At 50.3% G+C, this 18,695-nt stretch overlaps 2 protein-coding genes across 6 annotated transcripts in view; both read left to right on the forward strand.

The window, feature by feature from the left end:
- BRPF1 (bromodomain and PHD finger containing, 1) overlaps positions 1-12,229 on the forward strand; it is a 16,486-nt gene extending 4,257 nt beyond the window's left edge. Inside the window, exons 3-14 of one of the 5 annotated variants that reach the window (XM_012646753.1) lie at positions 3,352-4,311; positions 5,115-5,277; positions 5,661-5,792; positions 6,189-6,335; positions 7,119-7,428; positions 7,754-8,074; positions 8,377-8,661; positions 9,154-9,301; positions 9,904-10,040; positions 10,143-10,261; positions 10,599-10,753; positions 11,494-12,229. In XM_012646753.1, the coding sequence (XP_012502207.1) occupies positions 3,352-4,311; positions 5,115-5,277; positions 5,661-5,792; positions 6,189-6,335; positions 7,119-7,428; positions 7,754-8,074; positions 8,377-8,661; positions 9,154-9,301; positions 9,904-10,040; positions 10,143-10,261; positions 10,599-10,753; positions 11,494-11,677 (3,061 nt within the window). In that variant the 3' untranslated portion in view covers positions 11,678-12,229. Of the gene's footprint in view, positions 1-3,351; positions 4,312-5,114; positions 5,278-5,660; positions 5,793-6,188; positions 6,336-7,118; positions 7,429-7,753; positions 8,075-8,376; positions 8,662-9,153; positions 9,302-9,903; positions 10,262-10,598; positions 10,754-11,493 lie in introns of all 5 variants that reach the window. The other 4 variants (XM_012646745.1, XM_012646761.1, XM_012646730.1 and 1 more) reach the window with 4 other exon arrangements.
- Positions 12,230-14,150: 1,921 nt separating this feature from the next.
- The window catches only part of OGG1 (8-oxoguanine DNA glycosylase), a 6,404-nt gene continuing 1,859 nt past the window's right edge, over positions 14,151-18,695 (forward strand). Inside the window, exons 1-4 of the mRNA XM_012646800.1 lie at positions 14,151-14,608; positions 14,955-15,202; positions 16,220-16,399; positions 18,083-18,264. Of these exons, the coding sequence (XP_012502254.1) occupies positions 14,502-14,608; positions 14,955-15,202; positions 16,220-16,399; positions 18,083-18,264 (717 nt within the window). The 5' untranslated portion in view covers positions 14,151-14,501. The remainder of the gene's footprint in view (positions 14,609-14,954; positions 15,203-16,219; positions 16,400-18,082; positions 18,265-18,695) is intronic.

The following is an 18,695-nucleotide window of genomic DNA, read 5'->3' on the forward strand; positions in this document are numbered from 1 at the left end:
AGGCTGGTTTCGAACTCCTGAGCTTAAACAATCTGCCCGCCTCGGCCTCCCAGAGAGCTAGGATTACAGGCATGAGCCACCGCGCCCGGCCCATAAAGGCTTTTAAATGAAAAGCAGTTTTTACCAAAAGTGCAGTCTACATGATGTTATGTTAAATCTCAATTCTTTAAAAGCAAATCTGTGGAAACACAAGCAATATAGCCCAGTATGCCAATTTCTTTTCTTCCCAGTTTGAGTTTTAGCCAGTCTCCCTCTTTTCTCTCTTCCCATTCTTTAATCTTATTAGCCCAGCTCTACTTCCTTCTGGCTTCACACTGTCTCTTTCTCTTTTCTCTTACCCCTAACTGTCATGCCCATTCCCACCCTACCCTCCACCCGCACCCCCACCACACAGGCTCTCTCTGGGCCTTCCCTCCCTCCCAGTGGCTCATTATCTCTCTCGCTGCCCAGTTCAGCTCCTTTTCTTCTTCCCTCCACTCAGATTCACTCTTTCCTCCTGGGGATCAGATCTGTTCCCCAGGGGAGCAGTTCTCATCTGATGCACTGTGATCAGTTGGGAAGTATGTTACATGTAATTTATTACCACTGTTAGTGAAACTGTCCAAATTTTGGAAATGATTTCCTTTTTATATAAATTTGATAAGCTTTGAGGTCATCTCTCTAATACCATCACTTTTTCTTTCTTGCTTTTTTTTTTTTGAGACAGAGTCTCGCTGTGTTGCCTGGGCTAGAGTGCAGTGGCGTCGGGCTAGAGTGCAGTGGCGTCAGCCTAGCTCACAGCAACCTCAAACTCCTGGGCTCAAGCGATCCTCCTGCTTCAGCCTCCCGAGTAGCTGGGACTACAGGCATGCGCCACCATGCCCGGCTAATTTTTTCTATATATTTTTAGTTGTCCGATTAATTTCTTTTTATTTTTAGTAGAGACAGGGTCTCGCTCTTGCTCAGGCTGGTCTCGAACTCCTGAGCTCAAACAATCCGCCCGCCTCGGCCTCCCAGAGTGCTAGGATTACATGCGTGAGCAACCGCGCCTGGCCACTCTTTCTTGCTTTTTGATACTCTTCCTTGAGGGGGGAGATAGTGTGGCGTGTTAGCTGGTGTGCCAGGAATTGTACGTGACATGCAGCCTACCTTATCTGTACTGCAGCCTGTAATCTGGGTGCCTGTGGGAGTATGTTACGCACCATCACATAGTGTCACGTGTGTCATGGCAGAGAAAAGGGTGAGAATTGGTGCTTCAGAGCTGATTCCAAGGCTTGGAAGTAGCCAGATGGTTCACACTAGCCCTGAGTCGTACCCTTGCTCAAAGATGGGGAGGTTGCTGTCACCTTGGGGAAGAGGTAAAGAGCTAAGGAAAAAGCTGCTTCTTCCTACAGACAATGTTTTAGTCTCTCCCTCCCTCTACCCCCAAAATGTTTTTCAAGTGAACAACAAATGCCTGTATCTGTGTAGTAAATCAGACATGATCCCTTTCTCTATCCTGTAGTGGAGGAGTTAGACACATAAACAGCTATAATGCAAGGAACGTGGGTAAGGGCTATACAAAAGCTGATGTGCTAACATTTATTGAGTATTTGCTCTACACCAGGTACTGTTGCAAGCACTTTACCAGTATTAACTCATTTAATGCCCACAATAGCTGTGTAAAATGGGTTCTAATTAGCGTTGCCACTTTACAGAAGAGGAAACCAAAGCCCAGGGAGCTTAGCTCATGTACCCACTGTCATACAAGGCCTGGAAGTATAGCCCCAAAGCCTGTGGGCACCTGGCCTGCTCTGGCAGCCAGAGCTCCATTTCCCACATGAAAAGAGGAGAGGAGAGAGGCCGGGCGCGGTGGCTCACGCCTGTAATCCTAGCACTCTGGGAGGCCAAGGCGGGCAGATTGTTTGAGCTCAGGAGTTCAAAACCAGCCTGAGCAAGAGCGAGACCCCGTCTCTACTAAAAATAGAAAGAAATTAATCGGACAACTAAAAATATATAGAAAAAATTAGCCGGGCATGGTGGCGCATGCCTATAGTCCTAGCTACTCGGGAGGCCGAGGCAGAAGGATCACTTGAGCCCAGGAGTCTGAGGTTGCTGTGAGCTAGGCTGATGCTGCGGCACTCTAGTCCGGGCAACAAAGCGAGACTCTGTCTCAAAAATAAATAAATAAATAAAATAAAATAAAATAAATAAAAATTAAAAAAAAAAGAGGAGAGGAGAGATAAGAACTGTTTTTCTAGGGCTCTCTATGTGCCACTTGATTTAGCCTGTTAATTTTTGTAATTCCATACAATCCTGACAGTCTTTGTGAGAAGGTAGTAGTGTAGTAGTAGTATCCTCATTCGGTCATCAAGAAAACTGAGATTCAGAGAAGAGTAGTGATGTCCTAAAGGTCACAAAGTGACAGAAGCAAGATTTATTAATAAAACCATGTTTGTTAGAAGCTGAAGCCCCATTCTTTCCTTTGTACTACAATGCCAGAGTTCGAGCCACTTAGGGCATGGCAAGATCATGGGGCACCTGCTTTGTATCACAAGCACTTGGAGCAGCTCTCCACTCCAGGCCTGTCGGCCCAGTGAGTACTATAGGGTGGAGGTTAAGAGCACCGGGAAGTTGAATGCGTCCAGCTCTGTGACTATCTGGTTATGTGACCTATCTGTGTTGGAGAGTTAATTAACCTCTCAAAGCTTCCGTACCCTTATCTACAAAATGAGGACAGTAAGAACATTGACCCTATGGCTGTGGTAAGAATAACTTAGCACAATGCCTGATGCATAATATATGCTCAGCAAATCTTAGCTGTTATGATTGTTATCTCTCAAGGCTATCCAGAGAACAAACATAGTACCTAGAGTTTGATGGATCTCTGAAGTTATGATGGCACCAGCTGAGAGAAGACCTATTACAGCTTTAGTCAAAGCCCTGCCAGCTGGTGCTAAAATGACTTAAATTATAATTTGCCAGTGACATCCTTCCGCAGATTCTTTACACCATATCCAGACCATCCCAATGGATCCTAGCTGCCTCACCCTCCTCCCTTTAGAGGAGTCTGGCTCAGCTGCTGCAACCCAGGGAGGTAATGTCATATAGCAGCTAGGACACAAGCTTTGGAGTAGCAGGTCTGCGTTCACATTCCAGCTCTACAAGTGGGCTGGGGCAGGTGCAGTAACCTCCCCAAGCCTTAAGGTTCCTTTTCTACACAATAGGAATGATTATAGTATCTGTAGTCCCTGGGTTAAGGTGAGGATGGAACAAGACAACACATGTAAAGGCACAGGCACAGAGTAAGTGCTCAGTGGCAGATATGACTCATTGTCATTAAGGGAGGGAAATCTCAACTATGTGATGCTGAGCTTCCTGTGTGCACCACAGGTACATCGAGAAGTCTGCAGAGGAGCTGGATGAGGAAGTAGAGTATGACATGGACGAGGAGGACTACATCTGGCTGGATATCATGAATGAGCGTCGGAAGACAGAAGGTGTGAATCCCATCCCACAGGAGATCTTTGAGTACTTAATGGACCGGCTGGAAAAGGAGTCCTACTTTGAGAGTCACAATAAAGGCGACCCCAATGCGCTAGTGGACGAGGATGCTGTTTGCTGTATCTGCAATGATGGTGAGTGCCAGAACAGCAATGTCATCCTCTTCTGTGACATGTGCAACCTGGCCGTGCACCAGGAGTGCTACGGTGTCCCCTATATCCCTGAGGGCCAGTGGCTGTGCCGCCGTTGCCTACAGTCACCCTCCCGTGCTGTGGACTGTGCCCTGTGCCCCAACAAGGGTGGTGCCTTCAAGCAGACAGATGACGGGCGCTGGGCCCATGTGGTGTGTGCCTTGTGGATCCCCGAGGTCTGCTTTGCCAACACGGTCTTCCTAGAGCCCATTGACAGCATTGAGCACATCCCACCAGCCCGCTGGAAGCTCACCTGCTACATTTGCAAACAGCGGGGTTCAGGGGCCTGCATCCAGTGCCACAAGGCCAACTGCTACACAGCCTTCCATGTGACATGCGCCCAGCAGGCTGGCCTTTACATGAAGATGGAGCCTGTGCGGGAGACAGGTGCCAACGGCACGTCCTTCAGTGTCCGAAAGACAGCATACTGCGACATCCACACACCCCCAGGTTCAGCGCGCCGCCTGCCCGCCCTGTCCCACAGTGAGGGTGAGGAGGATGAGGACGAAGAGGAGGATGAGGGTAAGGGCTGGAGCTCAGAGAAAGTCAAGAAGGCCAAGGCTAAGTCCCGGATCAAGATGAAGAAGGCGCGGAAGATCCTGGCAGAGAAGCGGGCAGCAGCACCTGTGGTGTCAGTGCCCTGTATCCCACCACACAGGTATGTGGGAAGCAGATGGACAGGCAGGTGAGGGAAGAAGCAGCCCTCTCGGAAAGGAAATGACAGCCCCCTGACTAAAATGGCAGTGCTAGGTTTCCTTCTTCCTATCAGGAGCTGCACAGAAGTAAAAAAAAAAAAGAAAACAACCCCACCAAATTCCAGAAGAGGTTATCTTTAGCAGGTCACTTGACTTTTCACATTAAGAGCCTTAAATGTCAATCTTTATCTGGTATACCTAACATATTTTAAATTCCCCTTCCTTTTTTGATAGAGGATGGAACAGCCACAATGGAAGAAATGATCTGACTATGAAAAGAGAGAAATAGAATGAAGAGAGGGGAGGGGAACATTCAAGTTGTGAAGTGATTACTGCCACTAATTTGGGCTGTGATCGCTTGTTATTTTTAACTCTCTTGTGCCATTTATTTAATTTACTATAGGTTTCTGCTATACAATTGTACTTTATCTAAAAACCTTCAAAGGCTCAGTCTGAGTGGGGCTCCCAGGGTCAATTAGTACTGTGGGCTTCAGTGACTAAAGCAGTCTTAGGGGCAGAACTCCCTGGCCCCTGGTGTACAGGGTTAGGGAGCTGGCTTTGTGCTGGGAGCTTGGTTTCCTGTCTGCTGCAGTGGCATTGATGGTACCACTCACTCTTCTTTCCCTTAAGCCCAGAGTCCCAGGCCTTTTTGACAAGCGGTGTACTTCCCCTTTTCCCCCTTCAGGACTCTCACTGGCCAGAGACCCCTGTTCTGTTTAAGAGAATCATGGCCCAACAGGTTTTCTCTTTGTTCCCTGCCTCCCAGGCTCAGTAAAATCACCAACCGCCTCACCATCCAGAGGAAGAGCCAGTTCATGCAGAGGCTGCACAGCTACTGGACACTGAAGCGGCAGTCACGGAATGGGGTCCCACTGCTACGTCGCCTGCAGACACACCTGCAGTCTCAGAGGAACTGCGACCAAGTTGGGGTACTGTGTCCAATTCCCTGTGGAACTAGGGCCAGGGAGACAAGGACTGAGATTGTCAACTGTAGCTTCCAGTGTCAGGAGATGTAGGCTGTTTCCTTCTTTAAGCTAGCCCTCAAACCAGGCTCAGAATGAAATCCTTATAGGTTATCAGCTCATTGGAAAATTGTTCCTTTGTGTTCATTTATTCATTCAACAAACACATACTGAGCATGTACTCTATGCCAGGTTCTGGGGACACATAGGTTGAGGAGTTACCAATAAATCACTGTGCTTCCTCCTTTGGCTTGGCCTGCCCTTGACCCAAGTTTCCTGGGCTCTCTCCTCCCCTTAGGCCTTTCCTCTGGCTCTCTCATCATCTCCTGATCCTCCTTTTGCCTCTACAGAGAGATTCTGAGGATAAGAACTGGGCCCTCAAAGAACAGCTCAAGTCCTGGCAGCGGCTCCGGCATGACCTGGAGCGAGCTCGGCTGCTGGTGGAATTGATCCGCAAGCGGGAGAAACTCAAAAGGGAGACGGTGAGTGTTACTGAGCCAGCTCTATTTCACAAAGGAGAAAACAGACAAAGGAAAAGTGTGTGTCCCCCAGCCAGGAAGCAACAGGGACAATGCTAGAGTCAGATCTCCTGGGGCTCAGTGTGCTCTCAAGCCTATTCGAAACACGGGAGAATATGAACAGAATCCTAAATTGTGTGATACAGGTAGCTGGTGGTGGGAGTTCGAGGGAGGGGAAGGCCAGAGTAGTTGAAGCAAGTTTTATTGGGCAGGGTCTTGTAGAAGGTAGACCTGAGTGAGTATACCCAGCTGTGGGTGTGGGAAGGAAGGCAAGTTCCCAAGCCAGCTGGGACCATCTCCTCAGACCTCTGTGCCAGGCGACTGGCCTGGGCCTGGCTTATCGGGCCTTTTTTCTGTCAGATCAAGGTCCAACAGATTGCCATGGAGATGCAGCTGACCCCTTTCCTCATCCTCCTTCGCAAAACCTTAGAACAGCTCCAAGAGAAGGACACAGGCAACATCTTCAGCGAGCCGGTCCCTCTGTCTGAGGTAACCGAATTGGACGAAGTAAGAATCCCTTCCCCTCACTCCACCTTCTTTCTGTTCCTCTCCCAGTTGGACCCCTGCTGCAGGTCTGGGCCAGGGACTAGGTGGGAACCTTGAAGAGAGGGGCTGGCGGCTCTGGGGCAGGATAAACTGAAGCCATATGTATCACCTAGACTCTGTCTTGTCTCTGTCACACCCCAAGGGCCCATAATGGGAGACAGTCTGCACCGTTTCCTCAGAGGCAGGGACTGAGTTTTGCCAAATGAATAATCCTAGGGCAGGAAGACACTTTTGGGGTGCTAAACCCTAGAACGGAAACTTTAGAAGGCTCAGCACCTAAAGAACCAGCTCTGAAGCCCTAGGTCCTGACTGGCAGACTCTTCTATCTAAAAGGTATAAAATGAGAGGCCTGAAGCAGCAGCTTCTCTATATAAAGTCTTACTGATAAGTAAAAAAAGAGCTATAGGAATGCAAGGTCGTGTTTTTTCCAGAGGATTCTCCTAGTCATTTTCCTAGTGAAGCCTCGTGCAGCTGTAGGAGGTAGATATAGCTGTACTTGCATCACGATTTTCCAGGAGAAGAAAAGAAGGCTTAGAGAGGTTAAGAGACTTACCAAGGTCACACAGCTCGTGACGGGTAAAGTCAGGAACTAGAATCCAGCTTTCCTTTCCCCGTGCTATATACCTGCCTCTAACCATGGTGGGAGGAGGTTGCTGGATGCATTTCATAGGGGCTTGTTAGGAGCAGGGTTTGGGGGATTGAGGTACATATCTCCACTTAGACACACCTGCCCTGCTCTCCCAGGTACCTGACTACCTAGACCACATCAAAAAGCCCATGGACTTTTTCACCATGAAGCAGAACTTGGAGGCTTACCGCTACTTGAACTTTGATGATTTTGAGGAGGACTTCAACCTTATCGTCAGCAACTGCCTCAAGTATAACGCCAAGGACACCATCTTCTACCGGGCGGCAGTGCGGCTCCGTGAGCAGGGTGGTGCTGTGCTCCGTCAGGCCCGGCGCCAGGCAGAAAAAATGGGCATTGACTTTGAGACGGGCATGCATATCCCCCACAGCCTGGCTGGAGACGAGGCCCCACACCACACTGAAGATGGTGGGTGATATGTCACACACACACACTTAAGAGGCCAATGCCAGGGATGGATAGCTTTCCAAAAGTCCCCTCCTGGGAGCAGGCAGTGTAGGCAGAAAGGAGCTAGGCTGAGCAGTGGCAAGCTATTCCCAGGAATGTTCCCCAAGAAGCCACACTGGGAATGGATAGCAGTGCCCGCCATTCCACATCTTGGTGCTGCTATTTTACAGCTGTTTCTGGTGAGAAGCTGAGGGAGGAAGAGGGGTTTCTTGCTGCTTGCCCAGGTTCTAGGGGCCCAGAGGGCTGCCCTGAGTCTGAGCTTTTCCTCCCAACTCTACCCCAGCAGCAGAGGAAGAACGGCTGGTCCTGCTGGAGAACCAGAAGCACCTGCCCATGGAAGAGCAGCTGAAGTTGCTGCTGGAGCGGCTGGATGAGGTGAATGCCAGCAAGCAGAGCGTGGGCCGCTCACGGCGTGCAAAGATGATCAAGAAAGAGATGACGGCACTGCGGCGGAAGCTTGCCCACCAGCGGGAGACTGGACGGGATGGGCCTGAGCGGCATGGCCCCTCCAGCCGGGGTAGTCTGACACCCCACCCAGCAGCCTGTGACAAGGATGGGCAGACAGACAGTGCCGCGGAGGAGAGCAGCAGCCAGGAGACGAGCAAAGGTCTGAATCCCATAGCAAGGCGGACCCCAAAGCAAGTCAGACTTTGGCTCTGCAGCACGTACTCAGCCCCTGCCATCCCCCAGGCAGAGGTGCCTCCTGCACAGCTAGCTGTACTTTCTTCCTTATTCTCCAAACAGGGACCTCTTAACTGCCTCTCTGGCCGTTTGTATAAGAGTTTAATGTTACAAAGTCCATGCCCCCAAAATCATTTCCCGAGCTCTAGCAGGAGTAATGACCCTGGATATCTACCCTTCTCACATCAGGCCCTTCACCAACTCTCCTTCTCTCTTTCTCTGCTCCAGGCCTGGGTCCCAACATGTCCTCAACCCCCGCACATGAGGTGGGCAGGAGAACCTCAGTTCTGTTCTCCAAAAAGAACCCGAAGACAGCTGGACCGCCCAAGAGGCCGGGCCGGCCCCCCAAAAACCGGGAGAGCCAGATGACCCCCAGCCACGGAGGCAGTCCTGTGGGGCCCCCCCAGCTCCCCATCATGGGCTCCCTGCGTCAGCGCAAGCGGGGTAGGAGCCCCCGGCCCAGTTCGAGCTCAGACAGCGACAGTGATAAGTCCACAGAAGACCCCCCAATGGGTGAGCGTCACCATCACCCAGCCCCCCAAGAGAGTGAGCAAAAAGCTGCCATTCTTCCTAGCTATCCCTTTATTTGCCCATAAAAGACAGAGCTATGAGGGCCCTTAGGAATCCTTTAATCCCAATCCACTCATTTTACAGTCGGAAAAACCGAGGCCCAGAGACACTGACCCAGCTAGATTCCCACCCAGGGTGCCCCCTCCAACCCCCATTGTATCACTTCACCTTTTCTCTTCTCACCTTCCTTGGGGATCTCCTGCCCTTTAAGCCATTTGTGTCCTAAGGCCGATAACTGCCAGGGGAAGCAAGGGTTGGACAGGGCTGTGTCCAACTGTGGTAGACACTGCCCAGAGCTAGATCCACTGGACAAGCATGGAGGAATTTTCCAGCACAGAAGGGGAACCCAAGCTCTAAGTCCCTCTTACCCTATGTCATCTCTGATCTATACCTTCCTGACCGGTTCCTTCCCTCCTCCTCATCCCCCCAACCAAGACTTACCAGCCAATGGCTTCAGCGGTGGAAACCAGCCAGTGAAGAAGAGTTTCTTGGTATACCGTAATGACTGCAGCCTCCCCCGGAGCAGCTCAGACTCTGAGTCCAGCAGCAGTAGCAGCAGCAGCGCTGCCTCAGACCGGACCAGGTACCAGCTTTCCAGATCAAGGCCAGCCTCTGTGGATGCCCTTCCAGTGCTCAGGGGCTTTCCCAGGTTTCCATATTGGAAGTGGGGTGGCTGCCATCTCAGCATAGATTAAGATGGTTCAAACCCAGCATTCTCTGCAAAATAAATGGGGTAGATCAGTTTCACCATAATGGAACAGCAGGAACCATCCTGGGTTAAGGTGATGGTTTAGAGCTGAGGGCATAAACTAATGCCTTGTGGCCTGGATTTGGCCTGTAAACATATTTTGTTTGGCCAGCATGGTGTTTTCAAAAGATGAATCCAGAAATGCCACATAAAATTCCTAGGCTCTGTATTCTTTTTAAAAATCAGAAGATCTGTCAAATCTGGCCAGTACTGTTTTTAGACAGCACATACATTCTTTCCCACTACTGCTCAATCCAGCCTACCTCAGTCAGATCACCAGCCTAGTCCCCGAGGGCATTTGAGTTTGAAATTCCTAATTTAGCTTCTGCTTTCCAGAAGTCTCAGACCCTGGGAGCTTAACGTGGAGATGACACCTACCATGTCATTCCCCATTCTTCCCCTCCTTTGAGCTGTGCTCTCCATTGTCTTGTCCACAGCACAACACCCTCAAAACAAGGCCGGGGAAAACCCTCTTTCTCTCGGGGCACATTCCCAGAGGACAGCAGTGAGGATACCTCAGGCACTGAGAATGAGGCCTACTCCGTGGGCACTGGCCGCGGCGTGGGCCACAGCAGTAAGTACCCTTGCCCGAGGCCAGGGATGCTGGGAACCCGTTGTCAAGGCTTTGCCAGTCCCCCAGCTGCTGATCCACCTTCTCTCTCCCATTCCTGTGAAGTGGTAAGGAAGAGTCTGGGCCGGGGAGCTGGCTGGCTGTCGGAGGATGAGGACTCCCCTCTGGACGCTCTGGACCTTGTGTGGGCCAAATGCCGAGGGTATCCATCATACCCAGCTCTGGTAGGTTTCCTCTACTCTCCTCATACCCCTTGCTTTCTAACCCCAGAACACAGACTTACAATTAGCAGATGTCTCTTACTTTCTGCTGAGCTGTGGGACACAAGGTTCCTTGGCAGACAGACTGGTGGGCAGCCAGTTTCTCTGTCTCTCCTTTTCCCTTATCTTTGCCCCTTGAGCTCTGAAATAATTTAGCATGGGAAGAAGCTGAGGGTCAGCATTGCAGCCCTAGTAGCATGATAACCTTTCTCTGTTCCTACTTCAGATGTAGTCTCCAAATTCTTGGATAGGACAAGCCTTAGGAAGTGGACTGAACCAAACTGTGCTCTTACACCCTCAGATCATTGATCCAAAGATGCCCCGAGAAGGTATGTTCCACCATGGGGTTCCCATTCCTGTGCCCCCCCTGGAGGTGCTGAAACTTGGGGAGCAGATGACCCAGGAGGCCCGAGAGCATCTCTACCTCGTCCTCTTCTTTGACAACAAACGAACCTGGTAAGAAAAGAAGGGAGCATTTGGTGGCTCGTAGCCACAGATGCAGGCCTGTGTGGTATTGGGGCAGATTGCCAGGAAACTCCAGCAACGGACAGACTGGGCTATCACAGATCAGTGGGGGAGGGACTTAGAATGGATTTTGAGCAAACGGGTTGTATTGACCGTGAGTCTGCGAGGCTGAGTGGGCAGTAGCTGACAAACAGCTATAGCTAGAAACCAAAGGACCATCAGTGAATGTAACAAATATGGGTGTGGCTCCCCACCCAGACTCAGATGGCGTCTAGATTTAGTTTTCCCATCTGTGCCTCCACAATGACAAGATCAGGGTAAAGCAGGAATTAACATTCAGACTCTGAATCCTTGTTTTACGTATGTAGTCTTTTTGTTAATTGTCTGCAGAAGATATTCAATTTCAGTAAAGTCTGCCTGGAGCCTATAGAATAGGGTACCTATTTCTGGTTAGGTCAGGGCTCCTCCTTTTGTACCTATAAATACCCTATGATTACCTACCCTCCCTGCCACCCCCAATATATCTGTTGACTGGGCTCTTTCATCACTAGACGATGAGCAGACCCTTGAGGACAGGGACTGTATCTATTAGTCTCTGTAACCCCAGTACCCACCACAGAGTCTGGCCAGAGTAAGCACTCAGGAAGTGTGTTTGAGTGAATAGAGGGACGAAGGCTGGTGCTTGTTGTTCTCCCTGAGATGATTTATTTGATCTTTACCTTGTCCTATAGGCAATGGCTGCCCAGGACCAAGCTGGTTCCTTTGGGTGTGAACCAGGACCTGGACAAGGAGAAGATGCTGGAGGGCCGCAAGTCCAACATCCGCAAGTCAGTACAGATCGCCTACCACCGGGCTCTGCAGCACCGCAGCAAGGTGCAGGGCGAGCAGAGCAGTGAGACCAGCGATAGTGATTGATACTGCCCAACACAGCCCAACCTGCAGTGCCCTGTGACCTCTCTCCTCCCCTTAGCTCACTGTCCTGGAGTGGCACCGGCCTCTGCACTGACTCATTCCTGGTCTTGGGGCCAGTCTCAGGGGAAGCTGGGTAGGGGAGGTCCCTCCTGCCCTGAGTGCAGCTGGACTGTACAGAACACTCCAAGGGCCCATGGTGGTTCAGTGCAAGGAGAGGGGAGGTCCCACAGGTCAGAAAGAGCTCCAGAGACCTCACGGTATTATAGGGCAGGGTGGTGGGCCAAGGTTAGGACACTGCATAAAACGGGCCATCCCACCACCTCTGCCTGCTCATGCCAGGAGAATCCGCAACTGCCTAGAGGCCTGAGGCCCTTACAGGTGGTGAAGTGAGCGGGCATCTGCCCAGCCTAGCAGTGGGATTGATGTCTGTCCAGCCCGGAAGAGGGGCACTAGGTGACCCCCTCCCCTGCTGTTGTAAATACTGTAATTATCGGAGAATTTAAATTATTCTCATTTGTAACTGCGTTTCCGGGTCGCGCCAGAGTCATTTGGTACTAAAAAACGACTGGGGCCTGTCCCCATTTCCCTTCTCTTTCCCATAGATTCCCCCCACCTTTCAAACTGGTTTGTATTTATTTCAAAGGAAGAAAATATATTGATTCTTAGAAAATAAACTGTCTATTTAGAATTCTTTGTTCTTGCCTTTTGCCAGAGCAGAGGGATACAAAGGGAAGTTCTGTGCCCCAGGGATGGTACCTAATTGGGTCCAATGGTTGCTGACTGCTGTGCATGCTACATTTATAAGACAACAACAGAGACAATATGAGAGCTCCCATTTCTCTTGCACTTACTGAGTGGCAGGCCCTGTGCTACACACCTTTAGATACACAGTTTTGTGTAATCCTTGTAACTATGGGGTGCTTTAATCACAGGCTAATTATCTCCACAAAGATGCTGAGGTTTAGAAAAATTAAGTAACTTGCCTAAGTTCCCACAACTAGGAAGTCGTAGAGCTAGGATTTGAACTCTGGTCTATTTGTCTGCAAAGTAGGCTCTTCAACCAGTATGCTGAACTGCCGGAGGAAGAGTCAACTGCTGATTCCTTCATGGACTTTAGAGGCTTCAAATCCTTTGCCAGTACTGTGGCTCAAGTGCTTCAGAGTCACTACAGCGGAGACCTTCCCCTCTGCTTAACTGGGGACAGAGCAGGGATGTGGAGGGTTGCTCTTCATTCCTCCACAACCTTTTCCGACTCAGCCAATATTTATTGAAGGAATGTCTCCCAAGCGCTAGGCACCTGTGGGATGCCATGCCTGTAAGAGATAATCACAGGAAATGGCTGCCTGAGGCCTTGCTGCCACTGAGTAGAGCTGAGACAAAGACCACACTGGTCTGATGTTGATACCATGCTCACGGTGCACCCTGCTTGGTACTGTAGGTGGAACACAAAGATCAATCAGCTGCAGATCTTGCCCTTCAAGAACTTGTAATCTAATTATTCAGATACAACCAAAATTACTATGCAAGAAGGTGAAAAACGGCCCAGATAAAGTTCATGGCTCCTAGCTACTTGTTTTTCCACGTTTTCCTCCAGAAGGGAAGAAATTACATAATACATCTTTCCTGGGTCCAGGTGGCTGACACTGGCAACCGGGTTAGGCAGCCCCAAGGCCACACACCTGTACTTGGACTCAACCTAACGAGCTGCCTCTCTGGGCCCACCCCAGAGAAAGCCCTTACAGAGGCCCCATTCGGCGGCGCAGGGGTGTAAACAGATGGAGCATTGTTGAAGGAATGCCCGAGACCGAAGGGAGCAGCTGTGGCAGCCTGCGGGCTGTGGCCGAGACGGAACAGTCCAGAAGAGACAGGCCTCCGAAGTCATGAAGTCTGTGAGGACGCCTAACTGCAGAGTGGAGGCCTGGTGAGAGGGCCTTGGAGGGGACAAGCTTAGCGGGCGAACGCGGAAGAGAATCCTCTGGAGACGCATTGGAGACATTTCCCGAGGGCTGAGGGGCCGGAGCTGTGTCCGGTCCGGTTCTTGGCGAACAGAGGGTTCATGGGAGGCGGCCCAAGGAGGGCGAATATCTGAGACTCGAAGAGACTCAGTGGAGAAAGGCTCCCTGAAGGGCTGGGGAAGGGTGTGGTTCTGAGGACCCACAGCCCTGAGGAGTCTAAGGGCTCAGAGACCAGTCAGGAAGATTGGGGCCTCAGGGCGCCGGGAGAGGACACTGCAGTGTGCGGAGTGCGGTGAATCCCGAGAGACGAAAGGCCAATAGCCGGCAGGGAGCCCAGCGCGCGCCAACCGCTTCGGCGCCTCGGAGAGCCCCGCCCATCCGCCGCCACGCCCGACTTTTCATTGGCACCTCCCACTTCCTCCTCGTATTGGCTACATCTGGGTCAAATAAACGGCGCTTGAGTCGTATTTCCGGTGATGGCGAGGTCGGCCCGGTGAGAAGCCGGAAGAACACGTTTGCACCCGCTTCCGAAAGTCTAGGCAGCTGCGGGAACAGATGTGAGCGCCCTGAGGCCCTGGAGGATACGCCAGGAGGAGGGGGCGGGACCTGCACCTCAGGAAAGCAGGAGGATTGGAGCAGGAAGGGGGGACAGAGTGGGAGGAGCGGGACTTTGGTGAAGCGCAAAGGGAGGAGCCTGCAGGGAGTGGAGGAATTAAATGAAATATGGCGGGGTCTTAAACAGGGACTAAGAAGCCAGGACCCAGTGGGCGAGGCCCTAAGAGGCGTGGTCTTTGGGCTCGGAGTTAATCTGCTTCTGAGTGGGCGGGGCCATTATGGGGCGAAGCTTCGCGTGGAAGTGTTAGCCCGGTAGCATGGGGCATCGTACTCTAGCTTCCACCCCGGCCCTGTGGGCCTCCATTCCGTGTCCATTCTCTGAGCTGCGCCTGGACCTGGTTCTGGCTTCTGGACAGTCCTTCCGGTGAGTGACTGCACCTGGGAGGCCCCTCCCCTGGAACCCTGGCTCCTGACTCCTCAGCACTGCCGGCAGTGGGTGCAAAAGAAGTTTGGGGGTGGTAGAAGAAACTCCAGGGTACAAAAGAGGAAACAGGCATGGATAGCCAGCCTGTTATCTGCTTTATATAGTAGAGGTAATGTGTGCAGTGGTGTTGTGTGGACCAAGCGGTATAACCGATGTATAAAAGATAGCTCTTTTACTTTGCAGTTAAATCAGTTTTGTAAATGGAATGGTTATAGGATGGGAGGGACCCCAAAGGGTGCGGGAGGGGAAACTGAGTGCTAAGGCTGTTGTGTACCTACGGGCTTAGGTGGAGGGAGCAAAGCCCTGCACACTGGAGTGGTGTACTGGCGGACCAAGTATGGACACTGACTCAAACTGAAGAGAAGCTCTACTGCACTGTGTACCGGGGGGACAAGGGCTGGGTTGGCAGGCCCACACTAGAGGAGCTGGAGGCCGTGCGCGGTTACTTCCAGCTAGATGTCAGCCTGGCTCAACTGTATCGCCATTGGGGTTCCGTGGACTCCCACTTCCAAGAGGTGGCTCAGAAGTTCCAAGGTGAGTACAGGGCCTGGAGCAGGGATTAGTTACTTCTCTGTGACTCAGTTTTATCATCTGTAAGATGAAGACTGTATCTACTCATAGAACTTTATGAGGATTAAAGGAGCTAACATATAAAATGCTTAGAATAGTGCCCAGCACATAGTAATTATTATTACTATTTATTTAATTTTTGTTGTTGTTAGAGATAGGGTCTCACTCTGTCACCCAGACTGGAATGCAGTGGTGTGATCATAGCTCACTGTAACCTCAAACTCCTGGGTTCAAGTGATGCTCCTGCCTCAGCCTCCTAAGTAGCTAGGACTACAGGTGCGCACCACCACACCTGCCTAATTTTTTTATTTTTTGTAGCGATGAGAATCTTGCTATGTTGCTCAGGCTGGTCTTGAACTCCTGGCCTCAAGCAATCCTCAGCCTCCCAAAGTGCTAGGATTACACATGTGAGCCACCATGTGTGGCCTATTATTACTATTATCCTACTGATCACCATAGTGAAGTGACAAGGATATTGAGACCATTCCTGGCTGTGTGACCTGGGACAAGTTACTTCATTCATTTTGTAAATATATACAGAGTATCTGCTTTGTGACTGGGGATACAGCAACAAACAAAATGGGCACAAATACTTGCCTTCATGGTGATTACATTGTGGCCTCTTTATCTGTAGAATGAGATGGTAACTCAGATCTCACAAGATGCTATGAGGAATGAGAAGAGGTCTAGTGTTGCTTTTTTGTGTTTTTTTTTTGTTTTTTTTTTTTGGTTGAGATGAGTCTCACTATGTTGCCCAGGCTGGTGTTGAACTCCTGGCCTCAAGCAATCCTCCCCCCTTGGCCTCCCAAAATGCTAGGATTATAGGCGTGAGCCACCACACCCAGCTGGTGTTGCTTTCTCTAACAATGCTATCCCTCATTCTCACTTGGAGCCTTGATACCTAGGATCTGATCTGAGGGTGAGAGGGTCCCACTCCTGACAGCAAGTGCTTCTCCTCCCCACTGCCTTTCTGGTCCCCAGGTGTGCGACTACTGCGACAGGACCCCACCGAATGCCTTTTCTCTTTCATCTGCTCCTCCAACAACAACATCACCCGCATCACTGGCATGGTGGAACGGCTGTGCCAGGCCTTTGGACCTCGGCTCATACAGCTTGATGATGTCACCTACCATGGTTTCCCTAGCCTGCAGGCCCTGGCTGGTGAGTAGGTGGGTCCCCTGCCCCTAGGCCTTCGATTAGCTTTCAGGATCTGTTCAGTTCTTCTTTGGTTACTATATGTCAAGGCTTCCTGCCTTCCCCAAAACTGCCCCCATCCAGAACCACCCTGCCAGGTCTGATCAGCCCCAATTACTCCTCATCTTCCCTGTTCGTCCCTGAAATGTCAGCACCTCGCTAGTCTGTGCTTTTTGCCCAGTGGTTTCAATGCCTCATCAGAAAAACATCTGTATGCAGTGTACAGTACTTTGGGGTCAGGAGCATACCTTCTAGAGACAGACTTCTTGGTCTGAATCCCACCTCTATCACTTGGGCACATTATTTAACATCTCTGTACTTCAGTTTCTTTATCTGTGTAATGGGATAATAATAGCATCTACCTATCAGAGCTGTCATGAGCGTTGAATAAAGGAATACACATATTGTACCTAGCACAGTGTTTGGCACTCAGGAAGTACATGTAAAATTCAAACTGCTATCACTACGGTGACCCAAACAATTTTGCATCCAAGAACACGTGCTCTTCACAGCAGCCCTGTGTGGCAAGTATTCTACAGAGGCAAGTATGTCAGTTGGCAGATGGGAGAAGAAAGCTATGGGAAGTGCTTGGGGACTACATAGCAAGGAGACAGCCTGCCTAAAGAAAAGAGAATGTGGCTCACGCCTGTAATCCTAGCACTCTGGGAGGCTGAGGCAGGAGGATCACTTGAGATCAGAAGTTCGAGACCAGTCTGAGCAGGAGCAAGACCCCGTATCTACTAAAAATAGAAAAAATTAGCCAGCGTGGTGGTGCACGCCTATAGTCCCAGCTGCTTGAGAGGCTGAGACAGGAGGATTGCTTGAGCCCAGGAGTTTGAGGTCTCTGTGAGCTAGGCTGATACCATGACACTCTAGCCCGGGTGACAGAGAGACACTCTGTCTCAAAAAAAAAGAAAAGAATGTTTTTAGTGCTTAGAAACCTGATCTTGAATCTTAACTGCTTGCTTAGTTGTTATAAGACCTCAGGAAATTCATTCACCTCTCTAGGCCTTATCTTGTTTGCAGAAAAGGAATAACAGTTTCTATCTAGAAGGGTTTGGGAGATGACTAAAGTAGTCATGAGGCAGTATACTGTAAGCCAAGGGATTAAGAACACAAGGCATTGGTTCCCCAGACCTGGATGCAAGATCTCATCTCCCCCACATCCTTTCTTAAGCAAGTTATTTAATTTCTTCTAAACCCTCATTTCTCCTGCCCATAAAATGGGGAAAACAATAGTACTGTCATCGAGATTCTTGAGAAAAGTCAGCATGATAATGTACCTAAAGCACTTGATGATAGAAGCTGTTGCTATTACTATGATTATTTTTTTAGATCATGGGTGTGAAACGCTCTTTGGAAAGATTAAGGAACTCAAATGGGGAGCTGAGAAGGGCAGCAAGTCCTTCCCAGTCCCAGGACTAGAGCTGGGCTCCAGTGCCCAGTGCGTAATAGGTACGCAGAAAACATTTGTAGAGGGGCAGAACCCAAGCTTTAACCATTTCCTTTGCACATAAAAGTGGCCACTGTCTCCTAGGTGGTGAGGTGGGAGAGGGTATTTAAGAAAAGCATTCCTGTGGGGTGGGGGCTCACACACCAGCCTGAGGACAGGAGAGACTTGACCCCTGCTTTCCTCCCAACTCCCCACAGGGCCGGAGGTGGAGGCTCATCTCAGGAAGCTGGGCCTGGGCTACCGTGCCCGCTACGTGAGTGCCAGTGCCCGAGCCATCCTCGAAGAACAGGGCGGGCTGACTTGGCTGCAGCAGCTGCGAGAGGCCCCCTACGAGGAGGCCCACAAGGCCCTCTGTGCCCTGCCGGGAGTGGGCACCAAGGTGAGGCCCCAGTGGGGTAGGAGCTGCCTTCTCCACTCATGCTGAGAGTCGGAGAGTAGAAAATGAGGCAAGCCTGAGAGCTGGGTGGAGGGTTGGCTTCTAGGGGCAGAGCAGGAAGGAGAAAAGATATAAGCAGATGTTTTATGAGTGCAGAAAGAGTATAAAGGATATTGCCTTTGAATGAATTTCTAGGAAGGCCATTTGTTCAGGTGGATCTATGTGCTGCTATATGTATGCAGAAATTTCCAGAAGGAATTGGAGGAGGAAACTTAATAGTGGTTCCCTAGGGGAAAGAAATAGGAAGATGTTTCTATTTTTTGTTTTTTTCTTTTCTTAAAATTTCATGTACACGGTTAACTAGCAGTAAGATGATAGAGAATTAGACTTTTGTCTTTTTCTTCTTTATATGTCTGTATAGTTTAAAAAATGAG

Source organism: Propithecus coquereli, unplaced genomic scaffold, assembly GCF_000956105.1.
Source record: "Propithecus coquereli isolate 6110/MARCELLA unplaced genomic scaffold, Pcoq_1.0 Scaffold107, whole genome shotgun sequence".
In the NCBI taxonomy this organism is placed as follows: Eukaryota; Metazoa; Chordata; class Mammalia; order Primates; family Indriidae; genus Propithecus; species Propithecus coquereli.